This window comes from Pelecanus crispus, chromosome 8, assembly GCF_030463565.1.
Source record: "Pelecanus crispus isolate bPelCri1 chromosome 8, bPelCri1.pri, whole genome shotgun sequence".
In the NCBI taxonomy this organism is placed as follows: Eukaryota; Metazoa; Chordata; class Aves; order Pelecaniformes; family Pelecanidae; genus Pelecanus; species Pelecanus crispus.
The window spans coordinates 37,917,009-37,941,885 of NC_134650.1; the positions used below are offsets into that span (position 1 = coordinate 37,917,009).

Here is a 24,877-nt window from a genome sequence, read left to right on the forward strand (position 1 = left end):
GGAACACGAAGGAATTAGCCAAATAAGACTGCTTAATTCCTGGAGCTCCCAGAGCTGTTTCCTTCTGTCAGAGCACACTTGCTGATGGGAGAAAGGCAGACAAGCACCTGCCAAGCTTCCAGCTACCGAGCTCCACCAACGAGATATTATGGACTCCTGCCTGGGATTCTGCAATTAAGGGCCAGCTCAAAGCGTGCGAGTCAGCATGCCCCTCCCCCTCCCAGCATGACACAACTCCAGAAATTTGCTCTTGGGCTAAAACGAACAACATCCTTGTCCAACCAGTGGTGCCAGGATATGAGCCAGAATCCTCATTAGTCAAGTCCCCGTTCCAGCTCCTGCTGAACCTCCGTGTTTGCAAAGCGATAGCTACTTCTGTTAGGCATACTGAGGTTCGTACACATTTTAAAGCAAGAAGGAAATAGATTATACTACATGATCTGCACTTCTTCAACGTGCACGCCACTTCATTTTGTTTGGGAATTTCTGCTTAGGAAGAAGAGAGTAAATTCTTCCTACTTTCACCCACTGAAGTGATGCCAGCAGTATCTGGCCCAACCCATAGCCCTTTGATTTTTTTATTATAAAAATAACTCTGGCTACTGGCTCTCTACAAATCCCAGTGGCAATAATGAATTTTAACTGACGTGGAGCAAGTGGCAGAAGGTAAATAAAGCAAGTCACAGAGTGGGCAACAACCGTCAGGACCATCGATAATGTCCCTCCTCTCTAGCCCAGATTCCATCCACTTGACAGAGCTCTTGCTATTCTTGCTATAACGGAGCACAGCCTCCGTTTTCCTTTACCATGTTGTCATACAAAGCTGTGCTGTATTTTCCCCTTTTAGTATTAAAATTCTGTTTGTCTTTTTTTTTTAAACTGGCATGTGGCAGAACAACAGCCTCCCATGATCTCAGGTAGAAAGAAGCCCAACTTACTGTGCTTAATTGTAACAAAGCATGAAAGTATTTTTATTTATTGCCTCAGTTTCAAAAATTACCTTGACAGCAGCGAAGACGCAAGGATAGTCTGACTAGGGAAAAAGCACAATGTCTCACAGTGCGCTACCCAAAACATGTGAAAAGCAAGCTACCCCGCGGTTAGGAATTTAGCTCTCTTACCATTTCCATTATGAGGTGTCCACAAACAAAGCACTTGTCCGCCGTTTGCTGAAAACCTGAATACTGTTCAAATGACAGAAAAGAAAGGATTATTAGTAGCCACTCCTCTAGCTGCAGAAATACCTTTTAAGCGAATGCTGCGCTATTTTCCAGCCTGTGCTGTATATGCTGGCAAACTATACAATAGGTTTGGGAGACAGTAACGCAGAAGCCTTTGCTCTGCTCCTGCAGCATGCTCAGATACCAGCTTGGCCTCCTGACCCACTGCAAAATTTCCACTGAGTTTCCAATGTAACAATATTAAGTTTGATTTTTATTTTTGAAGCCTATTTGGCAAGCATGCATTTTGGTGGTCGTTACTGGGGAAGTAAATAACATAGGCCTTGACTTGCCTCCCGACTCCTGCTCAAATTAGGGAGCAGATGCTTACTGACCTCAGATTTTGGACCTACATTTCACTCAGCGCTATACGCAGGCTAGAAAAAGGAAGCCAGGCGCAAGGAGGATTTAGCTGCCTCGTGGATACCAAGCATTTTGTCCAGGGAAAAATCTAACATTCCAGTTGCAGGAGCTCAGGCTCCCTACACAATGTGGGCGACAGTGAGGGACCTCAGAAAGATGACACAAACCCCAGCCGTCAGCCCAGGCTCCAGCCTGCAGCGGGAAACGGGAAGGCTGGGCAGGCCGGGCAGCAACGCTCCGGGTTCGGTGCCAGGGGCGCAGCAGCGGGGACATACTTTGCTGGCTTGGGACCAAAGCTCTGTGTTCCCTGCCTGAGCGTTCTTGACCTTAACTTTGTACTTGTGTCCCCAAAGCAGATCCTGTTTCAGATGCCAAATTCTGTCTTTAGCCCTGTGTTTAGAGGTATACAAAAAAATATCAAGGTTATCGGGCCAGATTGACTGACCTACCAAACAACTACCCTACAGGCAACAGGCATTTGCCTGAAGAACTCCAGCCATGTAATTTTGCAACCGGTATTTGCAGCGGCTGAACTTTACCCTCACCCACTGCAGTCCCATATAAGCCAAGTGCTGCGTGTGCACTCCTTCCTGCCAGAGGGAAGGGGTGCCCAGTTATTGGTATGGTATTGCAGAGTGATGCTCATTTCAGCAATTGATGTTGTAGCAAAGCTCACCTGAAATGTACTTTAGTTGCACAAGATAAACGACAAGGAACGGGGCGGATGAGCGTAAACTGGACTCCTCTCCCGGAGCACAGGTTAATTGGCTCAGGCACCTAATGCATCCTCAGAGCCTCAGCCCAACAGAGCTTATGGCTTGCTCCATTCCCCCCTTGGTTTAGTGGGGATTAACTGCCCCCTCACTTCAAAAGCCAGTGGTTCCCAGCCTAGAGCTGCCATATGTTTTCCTTTTTATTGGTGTGAGGGGATTACATGTTATTTCAGATCAATAGGTTAGAGACAAAATTATTGTTGCTATGCAACAAAGCGATTATGAAGGAAAAGGTCTCGCAGACACTTTGACGGGCCCAGAAAGTCAGTAAATGATGGTATGGCAGCTGCCTCAGCTCCAAATTTACTACGCACTAAAGAACAAAGCTCATGCAATCTTAAGAAACTTTGAAACTTCATCACAAGAGACCAGGGCATTGAGGAACAAACACAGAGGCGAGCAGTCCTAGCTGGCTATTTCTGCAAGACACTGGGTTTTTTTATTCTTTTTTCTTCTCCTTACTGATGCAGAGAAAAGGCCTCACTGCTTGGGATGCTTCTTGGCTGCGCTGTATCTGAGTAACCATCTGGCTAGACTATTTCCTAAGGTTGCTAACTCGAGGGTTACTGGAAACAGGTGGGTAGGTCCTGGTGGCGCAGACAGCAGAGGATTAACAATAGTACAAACCCCGCTAATTCTAAAATCCTGCTGGAATGAATTTACCAGTACCATCTGGCTGTCATTTGATAAGGAATGCAAAGAGGCATTTACCCAGCTATTGATTAAGAGGGAACATTATTCCCCAGGAACAGAATGGTACAGTGGTCAGATTAATGTCATTTATTGCTAACTAGATTGTCATAAATTACGCTGTTTGTCAGAAAGAAAGGTTTCGCTGACACAAAATCACTCTTCATATGACTAACCCTATTAAATTAAAACCATGATTTGTTTTTAACAAGAGAATTGTTATTTGTCAAACACATCCAGAACTGGATTACCCAATTAAGAAGACTTTGCAAAATGGCAGTAAGTCTAATAGCAGTGATAAAACATTTCATGGGCTCGGGGAGCTGTTCTTTACTACTACACTCTTTTGTGATCACAGTATCGATCCCAGACAAACTGGAGACCTGACTCAGTGAGATCAGGGTTTTGGATTCAGCTCTGCTTGGACTTTATATCTATTTGGACTGGAAAAGAGTAACGGCCTCAGATCCCAGCAGCACTGTTTTCTACATTATGGTAGTACTGTGGACACCGGTGTTTAAAGGTAGACAATAAATGATTTTCTCTACATTTTTGTATCTCACCTGTCAACTGCTTTGCAGTGTTTGTTCTTCTCTTGGAGAGTTCAAACAGGGCTGTTGTGCTAAGTTTTCAATTTTAGAAGCAGAGCTTACAAACAAAGCCTTAAAATACTAATTAAAATCTGCAACCTCTGTCTTTCAAGCACTTGATTATTATTAACCTTCACAAATCTTGTGTGTGCAGCGAGAGAGAAGTTGTGGCTTGCTCCGGACTGCAGACAAGGCAGAATGGCCTCTTTATTATCTCTCGGCACACCCAAGAGCCTCCCCGATGGTGGGTTCCCGGCGTGGCCGGGCAGAAGACGCACTGGTCCCCCAGAGCTTGTGAACTAGGTAAGTGCAAGAGGAGAGGAGGTTATGCTCTACGGACTTGTAGCTTCTTTTATTACTGACATAGTTGGAGGGGGGAAAAAGAGCTTTTGTGCACACCAGCCCTCCCTCACAGTCTAGAGACATGAAAAACAGGCTGAGGTGAAACACTGAAGTAATACAGGCTGATAGGCAAGACCCTAGTGGAGAAGCCAAATCACAGCTACGCTTCCTGTACACATGGTATTTTATATGTACAATTTCATTTGGGATGCAAGCAGTACTGGGCTCAATTCTAGCCTTACTCTGTAAGGGTTTCGTGTGTGCCAGTTTTTAAAACAACAACAACAAAAAAATTGTTGGCAGACCAGTAAGATGATGTAAATACAGACCAATCTCAAACTAGACAGAAACCCTCAGAAATCTACAGACACTCTGTACCCAAGACAAATAAGAAGCATAATTTTGAACTTGCCCAAATATTCATTATAGATGCTTATTAAGCATATATAAAAATCTTGAAAGAAGCAGTTATAAAAAGAACAGCTCTGAAATTCAAAGCTGAAAATGAAGCGTTACCCTTTACTCTCACTTCTGTGACTTCGAAATAAGATGTTAGTTACCAAACCAAAGAAAACAAGTGCACATCGAAGAGCTGGTACATTATTTTTCCTGATTTCTCAGTTTGGTCCCAACTGTTTTCTCCCATATTTACCTTGTCCTTGACTTCTCTCCCAGGATAATAAAATCTCACTTTATGTGCAGGAATCAAGACTTTGTAATCAAGCCTCCCAATGATACTTTCATAAAGTAAGAGTCTGGGAAACTAAATAAACCTTGAGAAATATGTTAATTATGTTAGAACAGAAGAGTAAAAATAAAGTAGACAACTTGGCTGGCTGAACTTTTCTTTTGTTTCCTGTCCACTATACTTTGATTATCAAACAGTCAAAAAAATCTCTAATGATTCTGTCCAAGAGTCTTTGTTTCAATGTAAGAGGAAAACAAGTCCCCTTCTGTCCTGAATATTTAGGCCTGTTAGTGTCCTCCTGTGATAATCTTGGGGTTTGTAACTCTTCTGTCTAATGTGCAATATATCCAAAAGAAATTAACAATGAATTTTGAGCATATAATGAACAATTATGCATGGAGGATAATCCCACCAAGTACTATGAGAAACAATTTCTCCTGTCTGCCCTCAGTCCTGTAACCAATCTTGGTTGTCTACCCAGGGTCTTTTCAAGTTTGATGTTCTCATCATGATTTTCAAAAGCAGAAACGTTCAGAAAATAGCATGCCTGAAAAAGGCTTCAGGACCCAAAGTTTCTACCTTAGGCAACGTCAGGTCTTTGAAAAGACATGTCACTTCTTCTCCTTCGCATGCCTAACCGTGCCCAAGGAGAGGCTGATGCACTTCCCTGCTGTTACACACTCAACAAAACAAAACCTTCCTCCTGGAAACAGACCCTGGAATCTCATTCAGGCCCATTTTCTTCTTTGATGAGGATGTTCAAAACCTGCTAGAGGTTTGTGCGAGCAGATCAAGTGGGTTGCATTTTAGTAGGTGTGGCAGTTGCTGCCCCGGTAATGGTATGAAGCCGTAAAAACTACAATTCACTGCTACCGCACTGCAAAGTCACCGAATGCGATTGCTCGGCCTAGACTTGAGATTCCTACTCTTTTATGCTTTAAGGGCTTTTGAGAGGGATGATCAGGAGTTTTTGCCAAAATGCTTCAGGCATTTAGTTCTGAAAACTAATTTCTGAATTGGGTGCTATGCTACTAATGTATTCCAACCCCAGGCTGCCTGTAATCCCTCACAGACTCTCTTCTCCTTGGTTTCCCATTAGCAGAGCATCTGTCTTCTCGCTGCTTTATTGTTTGCTCTCTGCATGGGACCCTTAGTACATGGGACACAACAATGCAAGAAATTCATGGGATCACATTAGGAGAGGGAGAGAATATCAAATTTGGTTTCATGCAGATGGCGTTTTGTTGTTGTTTTTTTACACACATATTTAAATGCAGCGATTAAACTGAACTGAACAAAACAGGGCCTTCTCAGGCTCAGATACAGGAGCCTCATGGCAGGTGGCAGAGATTAAACTAAAGGAAAATAGTCCAGAACTTTATTCTTCATCTCACTGAAACCCTGTCATATATCCTGTTGCTTCACCCTGTCTTGCTGCCAGTGAGGAAACTCCACCGCAGCAGCTTATCTTCTTGCTTCTGCGTTTCCACTTTGTTATGTTTGAAGGACGTGGGTAGGGCAAGGAGGGACTTCATGTTCTGCACAGAGGTAACAGTTGGTCTGGCCATGCACAAAACTCTGCCAAAAATCAGGAATTCAGCTGGTAGCTAACTTTGCCTTAGCAGTCAGGCATTTTATAGCCTCTGAGAAGGGAACAGCCACTTACTTCCTAGAGAGCCCGCAGAGACCCATGTGTGAGCGCTCGCCGAGGCTGCTTTCTGTCCGATTAATTCAGAGCCAATAATGATCTTCTTACCTAGATCTTCCTTAAACAAACTTCTGGGGAAGCTTTGCAGTGACAACGTTCAAGAAAAAGCCTAAAGCAACAACTTTAACTCTGCATCGTATCATACAGCCCAGAATCCATTAACCTGATTCGCACTGTCCAGCACTTCATGTTGCACAGCGCTACACTCTTGCTGTGGGTTATTTGTTGTCACTGCTACCATCTATTATGTACACTGCGAAAGAAACTGTCTACATTAGAACATATCTTCCTGGAAAAAGAAAAAAAATTTGGATTTTATTCAAAACAGTTGTTGAAAGATTTCAATTCAAAACATAACAGCAACTAATACCAACGTTTACTACAGAAGTGGAAACGCACCACTTTCTCACATGTTTTTTTTCTAACTCTCCCATAGAAAAAAATGCTGTCTGCCTACAAGTGTTTGGCAGGAGTTACACATAATTAGAAAGAGCTCTAGCTTTTAAGTGTGCTTCAGTTATTGTAATTTACTTTTCAATGTACTATTAAGAAAAATGGGATAATCTGACTTTTTGGATCACCATCTCAAGAGGAAATAGGGGAGTGACTATCTGGCATGAAACCAACTGGACTTCGTAACACGCTCTTCAAAACATTCCACTAGCACACGTAAAGTATGGGATAGTTACAAAAGCTAGTCCACAGTGATACACCTCAGAAAAAAACCCCATCTTTGTCCTTCCTTGTCTATTTTGTCATGGCCCAGAGAGTGATTCCTGTGACCCATGTAACAATCCATAACCCAGTTCAAGAAATGCTGAGCATCCTTTTAGTGAATACAGCTTACACATTGACATTTCATCACATTATGTTTATCTGCATTATCACCTAGGTCTAGGTACCGCCTGTGCATTGCTCTTTCATAAACTTCAGAGATTTTCCTGGACTCCAGCTGGTCTCCTATTTCAAAACACCAATCTTCTTCAATTAGCAGACCTGCAGTTTGCCATGCCATGCAGTGTTTGCAGCATTCACCCTTAGTTTCTCAGCCGTGGTGTCAACACTTTTATATGGGCCCTAGCTTTAAAAATTTGTCCTCTGGGATGGATTCCTGGGAGAAAATCCAGACACCCCCCCACCCCGAAGTCAATGGGGACTTCTGCCACCAGCTTCAATGGACTTGTAACTTCTTTATACGGGATACAGCACTACAGTTCTGTGTTGCAATGAGAGGTGAACCCAAACTGCCAGCTCTACACACTCTTCACGCTGATTCACATTCAGGTCCAAAGTGCAGAAGCCAATCAATATTTTACTATCCTTAAATATTTTGAAATTTGAATTTTAAGCCCATCTGTAAGTTGGATGCAACACCTCAATTCAGAATACCCCAATTAATCATCATTACTGTCAAATTGGTTCATAAAATAAAATGAGGACCACTGGCAAACTACAGACTTCGGAAAAACTAAGGAAGGAAAGTATTCAAATTTTTTTGGCAGGGAGGGGCTGGAGCGAGACACACACAAGTAACAACATGAACTTCACTCCCTCATGCGCTGATTACAGTAACACGCTATAATCTGTTTGCCTTTGTTTTCAGTGACAGTATTTGGGAGCACAGCAACGCTCGGCATTCATGACGCCTCTGGAATTTGAAAGCACCTCCTGTCCCAGCCTAAACCGCCAGCGCCTTGAAAACACTTGCAGACTTCCTTACACTTCTTTATGTCAGGAATATTGCAGCAAACCCCTTTCCAAGCTTTGATCCCATCGTTTTGTTAAACATCAGTAAACACCCATGTCTGTCTCTTCTCTGACTGGAGCATGCATTTTAATAGCAAGTCTCCTAAATACAACATCCTCACAGCTATCTAGAACTCCATTTACTCTGTGATTGCCATTAGATATGAAATGGACACAAGCTGCAACTTTAATCATTTACCTTTTCAACTGAGTCTGTTTTTCCTGAGAGAGTCTCACTTAGCAGCAACGGGCTCCCTGACTAATGCTCTAGTCCCAGTGCTCACCTCCCAAGGGGGATCTCCAAACATTTATACTCACCGAGATGGAAAATCAAACCTCTGACTCCAGCTGACATCAGCTTCCATTACACTAAAAAAACCTATCTTCCTAGGGCCCCAGCAAGTGGGACGGGCCATTTCCCACACTGCCAGGCTTGGAAAACAGCATGTGCACAAACTGAGAAGAATAGCCTCGTTAGGATTAATATTTACATTGCAGCCATACCCAGGGGCCCAAATCAGGGTCTTGTTGTGTTTGGTGCTACAGGAGATGAAGGTGCAAGCCCTGCTCTCATGAGTTGCTGATCACCCAGCTAGTCCTCCGTTGACAGCCTGTCCCTTTCCCCCATTTCCATTTGTCACCTCCCTACCAGTCTTGCACACCCTGATTGTTTTGCATTTTTAAAACCATTGAGAGTTTTACAGTTGTGGATATAAGATGAGGCCCCGTATGTTCCCTGTAGCCAACTTTTGCATTGCAGTGGCCAGCAGCGGAGCGAAGAGGCAACAGCTGGAGCAAGGAGGAGAGCGTCCTGAGCAGGCACCAGTCGCTGGTGTGGGGGAGAGGAGGATCAGAATCCCCAGGAGACTGGACGGAGAGGAGAAGGAAGACTTGAGAGGCAGCCTGCAGGGCTGCAAGGCACGGCTCTGCTGGGGCTGCGGGCTGCTTGCCCTCTGCCAAGCCTCAGCCCTTGCCTCTCCCTGGCAGGAGGGAACGAGGGCAGGGCAGGGCAGGGAGCCGCGGCGTCACCAGCGCGTGACCATCGCAGGGGCTGGCCACCCTCCGGGCTGGCAAGGGCAGAAAGGGGACCCCCAACGGCCTCCTGGAGGCTTGCATGCGCTAAATCTCTCTTTATGGATGGCATGTGCAAAACGACGTTTTTGGAGCCTTCCTCTCTGAGGATTTACGGGCAAAGCGACCCATCTCCCTCCAGTCTTACTCATGACATGGATGAACAGCTTTAGCTGAAACTTTCAGCAACCAACGACAGCAAAGTTAGCCCAAGGCAAAAACCTGGCGCAAAGAAGTTCAGCCTAAATGATTAAATTTGGCAAAGTTGTAAGACAGTGAAAGAAATAATCTTAAAAGGGGAAGTTTTGGATGACCTTAATGCTACGCACTGCAGCTTGTAGTGTCTGTAATAGGTTATTTCCAGCGCATCTGAGTATCTTCCAGTAGTGCATTAAGCAATGTAACTAACATCTGTCACGAGGTTCATTTTCCCTCTCATCTCCTCCCCGGAGGGAAATTCTCTCATTTCTTAACCTCTGCTGGACCCCCACTCAATAATGTTCATTATCTCAAGAGAAAAAGGAAAAGCCTATCAAAAAGAAAAAAAAAAAAAAAGAAAAAAAAAAAGGAGAGATAATAGATCTAAGACTCAGGCTGCTTTGGTGACATTTTTAAAGTCTTTTTTGCCAAGAAAAACAGTAATTTCTTTTAAATTTCTTTCCATGATATTTAAGCATTGAAAAGGAAAGACAAATTAAAATTACTGAGCTATTTTTCCTTCACCCATGATTATGCAGCAATTTATCAACAAAATGGAACAAGAACATCTGACTGGGATTATTTATTATACAGTAAGGCATTTATTTTTTGTTCACTTCACCAGGAACAGTGTCACTGTTATGGCTAGTTAGCCATCTGTGTCCTAAGAGCTTTCAGGGAAGGATTAAACTGTCATTTGTTTTATTTCCTTTTCATGAAATAACTATCCTAACAGGGCTGAGGCAAGACTTGGATATTGCTGGACTTGCTACCTTAAGGTGGCATGAAAAAAGAGTAACAGGATCTTCCCTGGAGCTAAGGCAAAGCAATGAAAAGTTCGGGGGTTTGGTTTTGTTCTTTTTACTCCTTACACTCAGTAACACGCAATATCGCTACTGAAGTGCTCCTACTGGGAATTGCATAGATTAGGCAATCTCTACACCATGCTTAGGCAGAAGTGGAATTATCTGTGGATTTTTTTTTTTTTTTTTCAAATCTGATTCATTCACTATGTTTAGCCAATATGGCTTGGGTTTAAGCACTGAGAGAATCTGCAGCTAATCAGGGCTGGAAGCAGGAGACTGCAAAGGAGGAAGAGGTACGCCATGTCCTCCAGGCGGGAAGGGTTTACCAGCCCTCACCCATCAAATCGCAACCCCGCACACAGGCGGCCAGCGCCGTTCTCGCGAGGACGACTGCGGCATGTGGCATCGCTTCCCACCTACAACTCTACAAGTGGGTCTAAAAACTTCCAACACTTCTTCCCTGGAAAGAATGAGCAAAATAAGCCGCCTGATTCAGAGAAAGATAATCTGTGCCCTCAGTGAGAACAAACATGTGGGAAAACTATTTGCTAGAAGAATGTACCTTGCGGCTACTGCCAAAGGTTTTGATGGGTGTATCTGCGCTTTGGATAGCTTTATGGCTGCGCAGTGGAAATTGCTCATAATGAATGATAACATCTACGTTTCTCTAACACCTTTTGTCCAGATATCAAAAGCACTCTTCAAAGAAAGGGCCCGATTTTGAATGCTTGACGCTGGCGGCTCCTCATGTCACACTTTTACGGGTGGACTTTTTTGAAACAACTTGGTAGCCAAAGCTCTCTGGCACTTGCTATGCTTTAAGTGACAACTGAGCTCTCCTAAAAAATGTGACCCACACAGCGTTTCACTGCTGAAGTGCAAGTGCCTCTGGGGTGGAAGCGACACGCCCTGGAGCGGCAGGCACCAGCACTGGGCTGAACCTCGAAAGGGCCAGTTTAGCCAAGGAGGGCGAGCCCTGCTCTTACGGCAGGCGCCAAACACTTGTAAGGATCAGATAATGGCTCTTCTCAAGGTCCACACGTAATATGGCAGTGAATTCCATGTATCACCTTTGATAGAGAGAAAGAGCTGATCTGTCTTGACTGAGTGGGAGTGAAAGAACCAGGTATCGCATACGAGCCATCAACCACAGCTCTGGAGACTCTGCTCCGGCAGGAGCTGTTCTGACACCGAAAACAGCAGTACTGCAGGAGAATTAAAATGCCGACATCTATAGGATGTTAAAGATTCCTAACAGTTACAGTAAGGAGAAACCAATAAATAATATCCATTCTTCCCTAAAATTTCCTACATTGACTGGTTCACAGCAAGAACCAGTTCAGCTCTTCTGCCCATCGTTGATGTGCTATTTACTGCAGTCCCAAAGCGGGACCTACTGCAGCCTCTGCGTCGTGCCTGGCCTGCACGACATCCCCAGTACGATGCCAGGGATGATGGGGAAGGAGCACCTGCGGCAGATTAATGGGATACACAAGAGGCAGCAGTGGGGATGGACAGAGCTCTGCAAGAATTACAGCCCTCAGCTCTGCCCCGTGCTGCCTGTCGAGGGTGGGAAGGGGACGGGCTCTCCTGCAGGCAGCAGGGAGGCTTCAGCCCACTACCACCCCTGCTCCGCCTTTGCATTCCATTTGCAAGTCAGCTGCTTCCCATCAGCATGACTCTTGCTGAGAGGGCAAATGAAGGGCTTGTTGAGACCACTGCTGCTTTGGCAGGGCTGTGAGCAATGAAAGATCCACTCCTCACATCTGTCCCTGGGAATCCGCAGAAAGATCATCCTGCTGTTGCAAGCCTAACCATGTACACACAGGCCCCCCCAATTCAGTTCTAACATGGATTTCACCAATGACCCCAGCATGACAGCACAGTACCTCCTGCCCAAATTTTCTGAAGCTGCTCTGCTAATTCCTGTTACATTTGTGTCATACTTGAAATAACCTGGTCACAAACTGTGGGGTTGCAACTCCACAGAGCTGTGACCAGGCTCCCATACCAACAGGAGCATCTAATTCTCCTGATCAGTTCCCAGGCAAATAAAAGCCAAGGAAGAACAAGGACACCAACGGGCGACAGTATGTTTTTAGCAGGAATAAAATTGTAATGTAGGTAGACTGCCTCTGTTTACCTCCCCAAATTAAAATAATCTTTTTCTTAAGCCCTTACCCAAGCATGAGACCAGAATGTGACGCCCCCTGCTTCGGACTGCATTTACTGGCCAGAAGAAGGCTGCACCAGGCTAAGAGGCAGGCCTCCCCGTGCAAGAACGGTCGAAGCTCCTGTACTCACACGGCTGCTACAGGACAGGGCAGAGGCTTGCAGAGAGGGAGGAGGCACATCTCTGTGGAAGACCTGTGGATTCAGGGCTACGGGTCAACTCCACAGACTGTTATAATGCATAGCAGTTCCTATAGCTCTGCTGGCACTCTCTTCTTGGCCTGCAAAGCTTGCATGGTAGTGGTCAGAGGACAGAGTGCAAGATCAGCCTAATTCACCCTCAAGCAAGTATTTTTTTTTTACCCCCCCTGCCATCTTTAACTTCCCTAACATCCCACTACCATACTGTCAGCAGGGAATCCATATATAAAGCTGCACTAAGATTTGGAGTTGTGGTAGAGACCGAAATTCTCAGTTACACAGAAAAAGCATTTGCCTATCTGCTTTGGACTGAAAACACTTCTTTTTAGAGAGGATTGGGGTTTCCAAGTGGTTAGAAGCAAGACCTGGGAATACGAAGTAGTTAAAATCATGTCCTTTTTAATTGCTACTTTGCAGCCTTTTCCTCTGACTTTGAGAAAAGCTTTGAGCTTTCTCTGTCCACAGAACACTAAAATAGGCAAGGTTGTTCTAGTTTATTAGGGAAACAAGACAATTCCTACTATTCTTGCTAAGACGTTTGCTCAGGGGAAGCTGAGAGAAGAGGAAGTCACTTTCTGAGAAGCAGCTGGCTTAACACGGGCAGGGACATCAGAATTTGATTTCTTTTGCTGAGTTACGCAGCAGCGAGTCCCTTGGTCTGCCTCTATCCCATCCCTCTGTGCTACTGGGCATCTGCTAAGACACACCTGTGGGAGGTTTGGGCTTTGAAATCTGTGCCTTAAATGTTCCAACAGTTCCCTAACTTGCAGAAAGTTTATTCCTATCAGGTCCTTAACCTCAGTTTTCTTGGGAAAAAATCATGGCAAGTATCTCCCTTCAGAAGCCTACTACAGAACACGTCTAAGAACTAAAGGGGTTTCCCCCCCACCCCCTGAAAACTGAATGTTCTCCAAAAGATTGAGATTTTTAGGTTTAAAATTGTCATGTTTAGGCTGAAATTACAAGCTAATAACAACAATCATGTCATTAAGTCTGGATGAAAGGTTTAGATCATGGGGAAAGTACATTCCAACACAGTTCAAAATAAAAATCTCAAAAAATCTCAGCCCTTCCATCTCACGCTCCACCTCTTCTCCCTCTCCCTGTTTCTGCAGAAACACAGAAAAGAAAGAGCTGAAAAAAGCAAGGGAGAAAAAATAATTTTCTCTCCAAAATGCAAGCAAAACAGTAACACATTTCAATTGCAACAAGAACCTTACTTTCTGCACAAAATACAATTTGCTCTTTTCAACAGGCTCCAGCTGTGGCAGGCTGAGAGTAAAGGTGTAACACATGAAGGCTTATATTTTAGGAATTTCCATGATTTTTATGGATTGCGTTGATGAGAAATGCATTTGCGCACTCTGAACTGCCAGTAGCATTTTTGTTGTGGGATATACTTTGAATAATTCCTTTGCAAAAAGCATGGCCATATAGTCATTAGAAATGGAAAGTCGTTCTGGAAGACCCAAGCTCCTAAATGAATGGTATTTCAATAAATAAAGGTGCTATAAATTCAACATACTGATTCTTCAATTCATCATCCTCTAAGCTAAAATACATCATTCCTCTCTAATTTCAATTCCCAGCCATTCCGTCCTCTTAATTATAAATGGTCTGCTACTTATCAAATCATCCTCTGTGTACTGCACAATCTTCACCCTTAATTGCACAAATATTTTATTTTTGGAACCACACAGCTCAGCAACAAGCTTCATTTTTCTTTTCATGACTCAGTCTCTATTAAAGTAAAGCGTTTATAAAAGCTCTGGGCGCACGGAGAGAAAATTAGTTGCTCCTCCGTGGCTAACAGTTTTTAGCTAATCACAATGCAGCTCCACATCACTCGGAGCAGAGCAGTGATTAAAACTGCGCCTGCAACAAAGCAACATTGTACACAGCGATGACGTGCTCCAGTCAAAACCGTCTCCCCTCTTGGGGGTATTCCCCAGATGTTTGACTTCGAGCTCTAGCTTGGCAGCCGAGGCTTTGTGGCTGCAATTCAAGTCCCAAGCTCGAGCAGCTCCAGTGTTTATTCTCATAATTTACACTTTGTGATGGCTTATGGACAGTTATGTACTTGGTTTCATAGCCACCACTTCAAACCAAGGGCCTGATCCTGCCTTTATGGAGTTGGTGGTAAATGCTTCCCAATTCCAGCACTGGCAGGAGGCCCCGGATGACTGAACCGTCTCTCAAAGCAAACAAGCCAATACAAAAGAACAATTTGATTTAAAAACAACAACAAAAAAAGCCTAAAATCTTACTTACTAGGAAGTCTTCTTCACAGTACACCTTGCCATTGACGTTGTAGAACGCTTTTCCTCGTAGTCTTCTCCCTGTTAAAATATGGTACCATCAGGATTGTGTGCTCTGTCCCCAAACCCCGTCGCTCAGGACACAAAGTGAAAAGCACACCCTGCTGCGCCTGCCTGCACAGCCAGTTCCGGGCCCCTCTCCCCCCCAGGAGGGTCCATCCGGAGACACGGGTAAGGGTTAGGCTCTCGGCTCCACCCTGCCTTAACAAATTCCTTATCAACTACATGTTACTCCTAAGTGCAGGTTATGGAACCCAGCTGATACCAGTTCCTGGAAAAGTTGAAATTTAAACCCAAGAATGATCGTTTTGCGGGGAAAGGCTCATTTGTAAATTGAGACAATTTTCTTAGCAGGTGAAATCACAGCAGGCGTACATCCACTGCAATCAACATCAGCGGCGTGTTTGTCTCTGAAGGACCAAACAAGGGATACTGCATATGGATGTTCCTGTCACCTTTAAAAATATTAATACATTAATCAATGCCACAGCAGCTACACCCACAGCTCCCTGCGATACTAAGGCACATGTGACAGAGGGAAGGGAAGAAAAATCACACTGAAAACAAGAGATTTCATTTTCAAGTTTGAGCATTTACCATTTCATTAGCGCTTGCGGAACATTACTGACAAAGCCTGTGATCATCATTAACTGACAGCTCCCTTTACAGCGAAGAAATGCACATCAGACTCCACAGAAAGTCTCAACAAAAAGGATTAAAACCAGGAATCCAGAAAACACTGAGCCCAAACAGTTTTTAGATACAGCAGATCAGATCCGTCTTACGCCAGAGCTGCTCCATTGAAAGCAATGCCATCTTAGCCGTGTAAAACCAGAGGGGGAGAAGGCAAACCGCACTCATCCTGACTCGCCTCATTTCCACTCCGTGCCAGGGTCCCGCTGGCCAAAGCCCCCCAATATTTGGGTGCTCTCACAAGCCATTTGCAGCCTTGGCAAGCGGATGGCACGGTGCCTACTACGGGCTGCGTACCGCCTGCCGTTAGCAGTGACACAGAGCAAGGCAGAGGGCAAGAGGCTCTGTATTTACAGGTCAGCAGATGACCCCTCCCAGGTCGCTGCCGAAGCTTTTACTCCACAGAATGAGCCTGGACATCTCCTACCGAGGCAGAGTAGCAGCTCCACCACAAACACCGCCGACCTTTGCGGAGGGTTTGACTCTGAGGGCCAGCGAGCTGAGCCAGCTGGCCAAGCACAGAGGGGCCGGAGCGCTCTCCACGCTTTCCATAAACAATGTTGAGGAAAATATGATTAATTTTCAGTGCTTGAAAGTGCCTTTTACATGCTGCCACTGTGATCCGATCCTGGGAAACAGTGTGTGGCACAAAGAAGTTGGGATCTGGGCTGATGCTTCTGGGAAATCACATGCTGCATGTGGTTGTCTGGCGGTTTTACTGTCGTGGCCGAGGGAAATGCTTCTTTTGTGTGCACATTCTTGGGCTGTCGATCTCACGGGCTGCTGTCTCCATACTGCTGGTAGGTGGAGTCAGCTCTTGTTTGTCTTTCGAGCTGCCTGGTAGCTCTGGTGGGGACCAGGAGCCTGCTGGCTGGCGCGGGCACTGCACTGAGACTGCCCCATCTCCTCGGAGACTCTTCGGTAGAACTGGTGCATCCTACACATCACCGAAACAAGGCACGGGGATGGGACAGCAATCGGGGGTCACGGGGCCTCTCTTGACTGGTGCAGGAGCAACCATCTCTAGATCTTCCCTCCTGCTTATCCAAGGTGTTTTTAAGCCTCTCCAGTGAAAGGTAGAGGAAAGGTAAATGGAAGGGAGGGAAGAAAAGGAAAGAGGCCTTTTTAAAGGACACGTTGGCTCTGCCGGACCCAGCCTCAATACACAACTTGTCTTTAGATGGTGGAAATGAGGTGGCCACACCCAGAACAGGGACTTGCCTTGGATGTGCTGATGCAGCGCTTCCACCTTGCTCACATACGCTGCCGGTGCAGTGCCGGGGTGTTTGTTTCAGGTGGAGAAGCACTGGCCATCACCCTCACCACACCCCCATTATGGCTAGAAGCAGCAGGGATAATTAGGGACAAATCCTGAACTCTGTTGCTGGAAGGATCTCTGCAGGAAAGGAACGCCCTAATTCAGGGAGGCGTCAGCATCTCCCGAGGCACCGCACAAAGTGCACGAGGACCCGTACATCCCGCTTTGTGTGTGCCAGTGTGCAGAGCCTCCAGTGCTCAGGTTGACTGAAATGCCCCAAATTCTGCTGCTGTTGTTTCCTTAGCACAGCACCACTGGCAGAAGCCAAGGGGGTCAGAGCTTTTCTGGATTGGGAAGGAGTGGGAAACCGACGACCCAAAGCAAACAAGAGAAAAGCGGTGTTTTGGACTGGCTCTCAAAGATGCTTATGTTATCAGGTGCGTTTGGCAGCCGATTGCCCCGCGACAGGGAACAACCTCACCTTGCCCCAGCGCGGCAAAGCTGCGAGCCGACATCTCAGCCAACGCACACCTCGCGAGCCCCTGCGAGCCCCCCCGCCTGCCAAACACACCGCCGGCCTCCCCTTCCACGCAGCTGACCTGGTAAAAACATCTCTGTTTTACACAGCACTTGCAGAGTAACACCTTTCAAAACTGCAGAAAAATACCATTTTCCCCATTTTACAGCTGAAAAAACCAAGCCACCTATTAGGGAACCAACTTGCCTAAACTCATAAAGCAGGCAAGCAGCTTGCTCGCATGATAATTACTATTATTAGCAATAATTAATAAGATAGACAGGCCTTTTACCTTAGAGGAATTTCATTCGGGGATCGTACGATAATTATCTCATAAACAAGAAACAGCAAGTTATCACACAAATAGCCATGGCTGCACTATATTGGCTTCTACATACTGCATTTTAGAAATAAAGGCAAAAACATACGTTCCATTTGCCCTCCTGAAGAGTTTGCTAAATGACAGCATTGAACATTGTCAAACACTGAACTTTGCGAGTGCCTGGGCATCATGTGAAAACTGCGATCAAGAGGGAAGTGCTGGCAGCTGCAGCCAGGAAGACAGGAAGCCCGAGGAGATGCAGCGCTGGTACCAGCCCCAGGGCAGCCGTGCAGCAGAGCGGCCGCAACGCCTCCAGGTTGGGGTACCTGCCCCGAGCTCCATGTGCTGGACAAGGCGGTTTCACCTCTCAAAACCCTGGAGTAACTCGGGGGCCTGCACAGCACCAGCCTGTTCTGTGTAGCTGTAACCTATTATCGTCAGGCAGGCAGAGATTATGAGTTAAAAAAACTAATGCTGCTTTAGCCAGCTGAGTCAAACGCCTGGCCAGCGAGACAAGGTAACATCATCCTGCCCACCGGTACACTCAACCTGCTGCTTGGCTTTCCTTTCAATGACTGCGTGCAGCCAAGCCTGGGTTACTATTTGCTTTCATAATATTGAACCAAAAAAGTCAAGAGTTTCTGACAAAACTTGATGCAACTTGCTGATAGCTCATTATAATAATAATGAGCAGTTATAATGAGCAGCCTAGCGCAGAGTTCAGAAGCGCGGGGTTTCACAAACACCGTGCTGCTTTCCTCCTCCTGCTGGATACCCACCTTGGCACGTCCGCCCCGTCAGACCAGTTTTCAGCAGTAGGGAGGAAGAGGCTCCGTTTCACACCCGACCAGAAGAGCAGCAGGCCGGCCAGGAATGCGCGGGGGGACCACGGGACGGGGCAGAAGCCGCCCAGCCTGCAGCCCGCACGCAGGCACGTAACACTAGCTTTTATAGGGAAGCCCTTTCTCCTCCCCGAGTGCTCTTTAGAGCCTTGTTTTACTGTAGAAAACGAAGCTTATGCGCTCACGGCGACAACAAATGCTTGTTGCAAATAACTTTTACATTTCTTGACTGACACCTGCACACTTGAGGGTAGCGAGTGCCAGGATAAGGGGGTTCCCACCACCTCAGGTGGGAGGCAGAGACTCGCAAATGCTCCAGCAAAGAGTGCAAAGTTTTATGTAGATGATCCGGCAGTTAATAAAATGCAAGCTGGAAATTACTCTGTCCCAAAGAATGATCCCAACTGGTTGCAACCAACCTGACAAACATCCAAAAGAACTGAAAAAAACCCTATATAAAATCAGAATCAGCTCTAGGTTTTTAACATCAGTTTTCACATTTAACCGGTTTATGAGTCTCTGGTATTTAAATGTGTCTAGCAATTACTTCCTGCATAATTTTTCTCCCCTATGTGTTGCAAACTAAAAGGAAGGAACAGCAAAGCCGTCGCTTTAGCAAAGGACTCAACTCAAAAATTTGGCTTGTAAAAGGAAAAATGACCCACAGTTGACACAGGCTGTCCACAACTATTCTCTCCAGCCTCCACAACACTTTGCTGGGTGGTGAAAACACACCAGCCAGGAAGCCAAGACGGGGTAAAACTTTTTCCAACGCTGTTTCAAAAGCTGCTCCAGGCCCTCATGGAACAAAATGTGAATCAGACCGGGTTTTACGGTCTTGAGGAGGTGCTCCGAAAGAGAATTGAAAATGTCCTGCCCCCTCCCCGCTAGCCCAGAAAGCATCTTCAAAGCCCTCCCTGCCGCTGCTGGCAGTGGGGCATTTGCCTGTTGGGAGGTGAGTTTATCAAGTCGCAGCCCTTCAGCGGTAGATCTCCAGTCTCACGTGGGATGATGCAACCGCGTCGGGGGCCAGCACCCCCCGTGCAGTTGTAAGACAAGAGATAGCAATGTCTCACTGTCACAGCATGGTTATTAGACCTAATTGCTGTTTGCAGCGTGCTTTGAAGTTGAGAAGTGCCAAGCATTATTATAATATTTTAAGCACTTTGATGATTAAAAACACGCAACCGTTGGGCAATAACCATGATTTACTAGCACTGTAGTGTAAGCAAGTTCATGTGAGAAGCCTGCATTGTCTCAGTGCCTGACGCTACTTAAAAACAAACAGCTCCCCTCTGACATAATGGGAATGCTGCAGCCCCGGCCTCGCCTCCAAGATAATGCCTGGTGTGTCCCTGAGACTACCGGCGCGCTGAAAAAAATACACCAGCGTACCTCCTCACCATCATGATCTCTCTTGTGATGTTCTCGTGATATATGTGCCTCTTCTCGTAACTTCATGCGGGAAAGTTTCAGCATTAGAGGGAACAAAGTGCGAGATGACTAATAACGTCCTTGTTATTTCTAACATTACAGCTGCGTGGAACAAGAGGATTTTAGTCAGAAAATGTAATTAAAACCTCCCCATATGGAGTGCAGTTGAGGAGTTCAGCTGTACGTATTGCTGCTAAAGATAAGAAATTCATTAAAGCAGACCTAATTAAAAGCCTGAACAGTCCAAGCTATCGCCACGGAATATTATTCAAGTACCTGCCGCTCCTGTTGGCTGGGGACGTGCCTGGGTAGGTCTGACCGCACACGAGCGCAGACCTCGGCTCTGCTGCCGCTTCTCCCCCGGGAGCCCCCGGGCAGGCAGCGAGCAAGGCGCAGGCTGCGGCAGGACCAGGCGGGATGGCTGCGGCTGCGGCTGCCCTGCCACGGCGTCGGGGGCTCGAGCGAGCCCCCGGCACGGCCACGTGCTGCTCCCGCGGGGACACGGCACCACCAGCTCCTGGCTTGTCTCGCAGCCACAACACAAATACACAGCATCCTTCTTTAACAGCTCTCTCCGGAGGAAAGCAGCACATCACACTGCTTCTCCCATTGGGGTTTCCTCCCCTTCTTATTTTACGAATTGTCAGTTCTAAGACTGAACGGGACACTCGGTGAGAATTTCTGCGCTCTTGAAGCTCTGGTCCACGACTCATGCAGCTTTCTGAGCATGGCAGCCCCTGGGTCTTCATGCCTGACTGACCGAAGAACTGCGCGTATCTGGTTTAGTCAGCAATGTTAAACATGGACCTAATTGCTTGTTAACCGCTTCAGACACCATCTCTGCAGTGACTGATGTGACACCAGCATCGCTGCTGGTCTCACGTTAGAACCTTAAGTGACAGTCTCTCAAAGCACTCAGACTAAAGCAACATGCAAACACACACACAGGATTAATACGCAACATTTGCTCAAATATTTCCCAGCTACCAAAACAGGGAAGGAAAATTCCCATGTATTGCCTCATAGGCCTGTACAAACGAGACCAGATGCAAGGTGGCTTGGGCTGAGCAGACGTACCTGCATGCCCGCCGCGCACCTGCGGCCACAGTCTCCATCACTGCTCAACGGAAATGTAAACTTTACCGGGCCAAACCCGGCAATTTTGTTTTGCAAAAGCCCCTGGCATAGGTCTGGAGCTTCTCTGATTCAGAGCCGGTCTGCAGTGGCCATCCACGGGCTGCCCACGCTCCAAACCTAGACAGCACCCCAACATTTTCACACCCCACCCAACACACTTTCACACCCCACGTGCCACCCACGGGCTGTGGCGGGGCCCGTGCAGGGGCGGCCGGTGCCCAGGGATCTTCCGCACGGCCTGCGGACACCGCCACGACAGCACAGGGCACCACGATGGCAACCGCTGCCCCCGGCCTTCAACTAAACTCTGGCACAGACGCTGCAGCTTTTCTTGCCGTGCAAGGTGCTACCTGTCCTCCAAAGAGCGCCTGTGCACTAAGTACACATTTTAATGACTGAGGAACTGGGAGCAAAATAACTCAAAAGCTGAAGGGCTGAAGGGCAAATGAAACATCCAGAATCCAATCTGTTCTCCGCAAAGCGCCAGGTCGAACAACTACTATTTCTGAAAAGGGGAAACTAAACTTTAAGTCGCCAGATGATTCCAGGAGCGGAAACTTCAAGAGAAATACCAAGTTTACTGGAATAAATACATTGAAAATATTAATAACAGCCCACCTCTGCTACCTCTCCTCTATCCCGTCATCTCAAGACAAAAATGATACTGAATTTCACCCAGGAGATGTTTTCTTTCACTTGGTAGAGGAGGTTCGCCTGCCCAGGAATTATAGCCGTGCCAAAAGAAAACAAAAGCTTCCAATACTTTTTCTTTGTTACCATTTCTCCTTCATTCACATGTGAGTTTGGGCCTGCAGTTCTCCATCCCTCCCTCTGGCTTATGACTGCCTATCTGCACGGCGATTTTCATTACACGGGGTTTCCGTCACTCCACCCACTTGAGAATGGGGAGCACCAAGGCTGCTTTAGCCCCTGAATAACTGTTAATTAAATTTTTCTCCTCCGTCTCCTACAGGGGACTTGCACAAAGCCACCGAGCAATGTGAGCACAGCCTCTTCATGACGGGGTCCTGCCTTTGAGCCGCAGCCTCCGTCGCGGGTGCCAGGGCAGCGCGGGGTCCTCATAGCAGGCAGGGGCGCGAGGAGCACCGGGGTCCAGCCCCGGTTCCCAGCGGGCAGGGGCGCGAGGAGCACCGGGGTCCAGCCCCGGTTCCCAGCGGGCAGGGGCGCGAGGAGCACCGGGGTCCAGCCCCGGTTCCCAGCGGGCAGGGGCGCGAGGAGCACCGGGGTCCAGCCCCAGCGCCTGGCCTTGGAGAAACTTCCATCCCCCACCACCCCTGCGCCGTCCCCTCCTCACAATGCTCAATTGCTCAGGCTTTGTGAAAGGAGGGGTGAATTTCTAGGGCTTTCAGGGTTTTTAAGATAGGGGGAAGAAAAAAAAAAAAATCAATGCCAAATTCCTTTGAATAGAAGATACTGCATGTTGGCAGAAGCCACTTTTCACAGAGTCCAGCCGTTTGAAATCTGAAACACTAAAAAGTGGCTACTGTGGATGTGCTGTATTCTTCTTTTCAAAGCAATCTGGCACACAATTTTGCTCCCCTGTTTCAGGACCCAATCCTGCATTCCTTTCACGCTCAGACTCCCATTGACTTTAAGGAATGCAGGATTGGATCCTAAATGTGTGCTTTACTCACACAATAGCTCCTCATGGTTACGATCTATTGAGAAAGGCACACTTTAAAAACCATTTGGAATTGCAGGCTCATCCACCAGGCCAGAATGCCTGTAAAGATCTTCCATTATTTCAGGAGAAACGCGCGGTGTGTGAATTACACACACACTCACACATTTTCCCGGTTTCAAGTTGCAGGCACAGCTTAGCTTGAGATGCATCAAAATATTTTGAGCACTGGCCTGATAGCTCATAAAGAAACCACGTGTAATTTCAGTTTTCGAAAAAAAGCAAAACTCCGGGGGAAAAAAAAGCCACCAAAGCAAACATATAAGCAGCTGAATCTTTAGGACAGTTTTTCAGAGAACTTTTGTAAAAGCCTCTAAAAGACCTGCACCGGCTAAGACAAAACAGAGCCTTGCACTGCTATTTTTGAGGATGCTGTATATTGAGTTACGAGGCTATTACGATGCAAATCTCAAATGTACAAGCTTTTTACTTGGCCATAAACACAAAACAGTATACATTGTCCTTTCAGAAGAAAAGGTTTGCTGCTAAAATAGCAGAAGCCCTACGTAAATAACCAACATTCTTTCTGCCTGAGGTCACTGACTTGGCCTATTCAATTCCGGGCTAGTCTGGGATTTGACAATCTAAGCAGGGGAGAGGCCCTTTCCTTTTTTTCAAAAGAATGCTGGGATTTTATTTGAAATTTAAACTCTTGCAAACAAAAGGTGGCATCGTATGCTAGAGGCCTATGAAGGTGGAGTACAGGATGTGTATTGTTTTCTCCCTTTACATAGATTCTTTCAGGAACGAGTATTCAGCGTCTGTGAACAAATTCTAACCAAATATTATCATCAGGTAGGCAGACATAGCAAGACATGAACAAACATTTTTAAGAGATCAGGAGATTTACTTTTGAAAAATACGGATGCAGGGAAAGCATAAAAATTGTTTAAAACTACAATTTAAATGATCATTTAAAATAAATTATTTTTTAAATCTGAAGTGGAAATTCCGCCATAGTTTACATTCCTATACTAATTCATATTTGGTACACTAAAAAAAGAGCTTTTCAGTGCAAATTAACTGTGGCTCCAAAGTCAGTATTCATTCTCATTCTCCATCTCAAGTTGATCTGTCCTGGAGAGGCAGATGGCGGTTAACTATTTTTCCTCCTGATTACCGTTGCCCAGCTCTTACTTGGACTCTCACAAGAGTACGCTCTCGTGTAATACGATTATCATTTCCATTTCTGGGCTGTTATCCAGGCTCTGCACCGCGCTCTGCTCCGTGCCACCTCTCCAGCACGGGAGCAGCGTGCCAGCTCCTGCCACGCGGACGTGCTAGCACCGCACACCTCCCGCCACAGACCGCTCCACTAAGCTGAATTTGCAGCTGGTGTAAATCCTGACAGCACCACTGAACCCATCACAATTTATACAAGCCGTAGACCTGCCCAAAGGTAGTATCTTTGCCAGAAAAAAGTCTGTCTTTGCTATGCGCTCGCTAACGTGTGGTAAAATCCAGATGAAAACAAGGCAGTTCATCATTTTGACATGTTTGTAGCCCAGGGTAAACTCTAGACTCTCCTCTGCAGTTTACCTTAACCTGCCATGATGTCAAAATGAAAAACTTCATCATCTTCCCGAGGATTTTGCCTCGTGTCAGCTATTGCACTGAAGGAAACACCTTTCTATCCAGAAAGCACGCCTTTGCTGCCAAGAACCCTCGCATTTCTGCGCTGAGGCAGGTAACGTGTCTTGCTCTGACCACTCTGCATCATTCGCCCCCACCAAAGCCAGCAAGCCCAAGACTGGGTGGAGAGGACGTGGAGGGTACGTTTCTGCCCCAGCCTAGCTGCGTGACTTAAACTGTCAGTCTCCAGCAGGATTATGTAGATAGATAGCTAGTATCTTTTGTTACCTTGCTGGAAAACCCCATCTTTCTTGGCAGGGTATCCATAATCTCCGTGCCATGTTTACTCTAGTGTGGAATTCTCTCTTCCTTTCTCTCTCCTCCTGCTCTTCGGTCAGGTTATTTAACCAAAAGGTTACTTAATGCTGCAGGGACAAGAAGATCTCTGACCTCTGGTACTCAGGCAAAGCGTTCCTGTGCAGACCATATTATAAACTTAGCAGATACTTTCAAG

At 46.3% G+C, this 24,877-nt stretch overlaps 1 protein-coding gene across 2 annotated transcripts in view; it reads right to left on the reverse strand.

Moving 5' to 3' along the window:
• Window positions 1-24,877, reverse strand: part of WTIP (WT1 interacting protein) — an 83,032-nt gene that overhangs the window by 7,489 nt on the left and 50,666 nt on the right. Inside the window, exons 3-5 of one of the 2 annotated variants that reach the window (XM_075714873.1) lie at window positions 14,840-14,907; window positions 11,266-11,379; window positions 1,122-1,184 (exon numbers count right to left, since the gene is read on the reverse strand). In XM_075714873.1, coding sequence (XP_075570988.1) covers window positions 1,122-1,184; window positions 11,266-11,379; window positions 14,840-14,907 — 245 coding nt within the window. The remainder of the gene's footprint in view (window positions 1-1,121; window positions 1,185-11,265; window positions 11,380-14,839; window positions 14,908-24,877) is intronic. The other variant, XM_075714874.1, reaches the window with a different exon arrangement.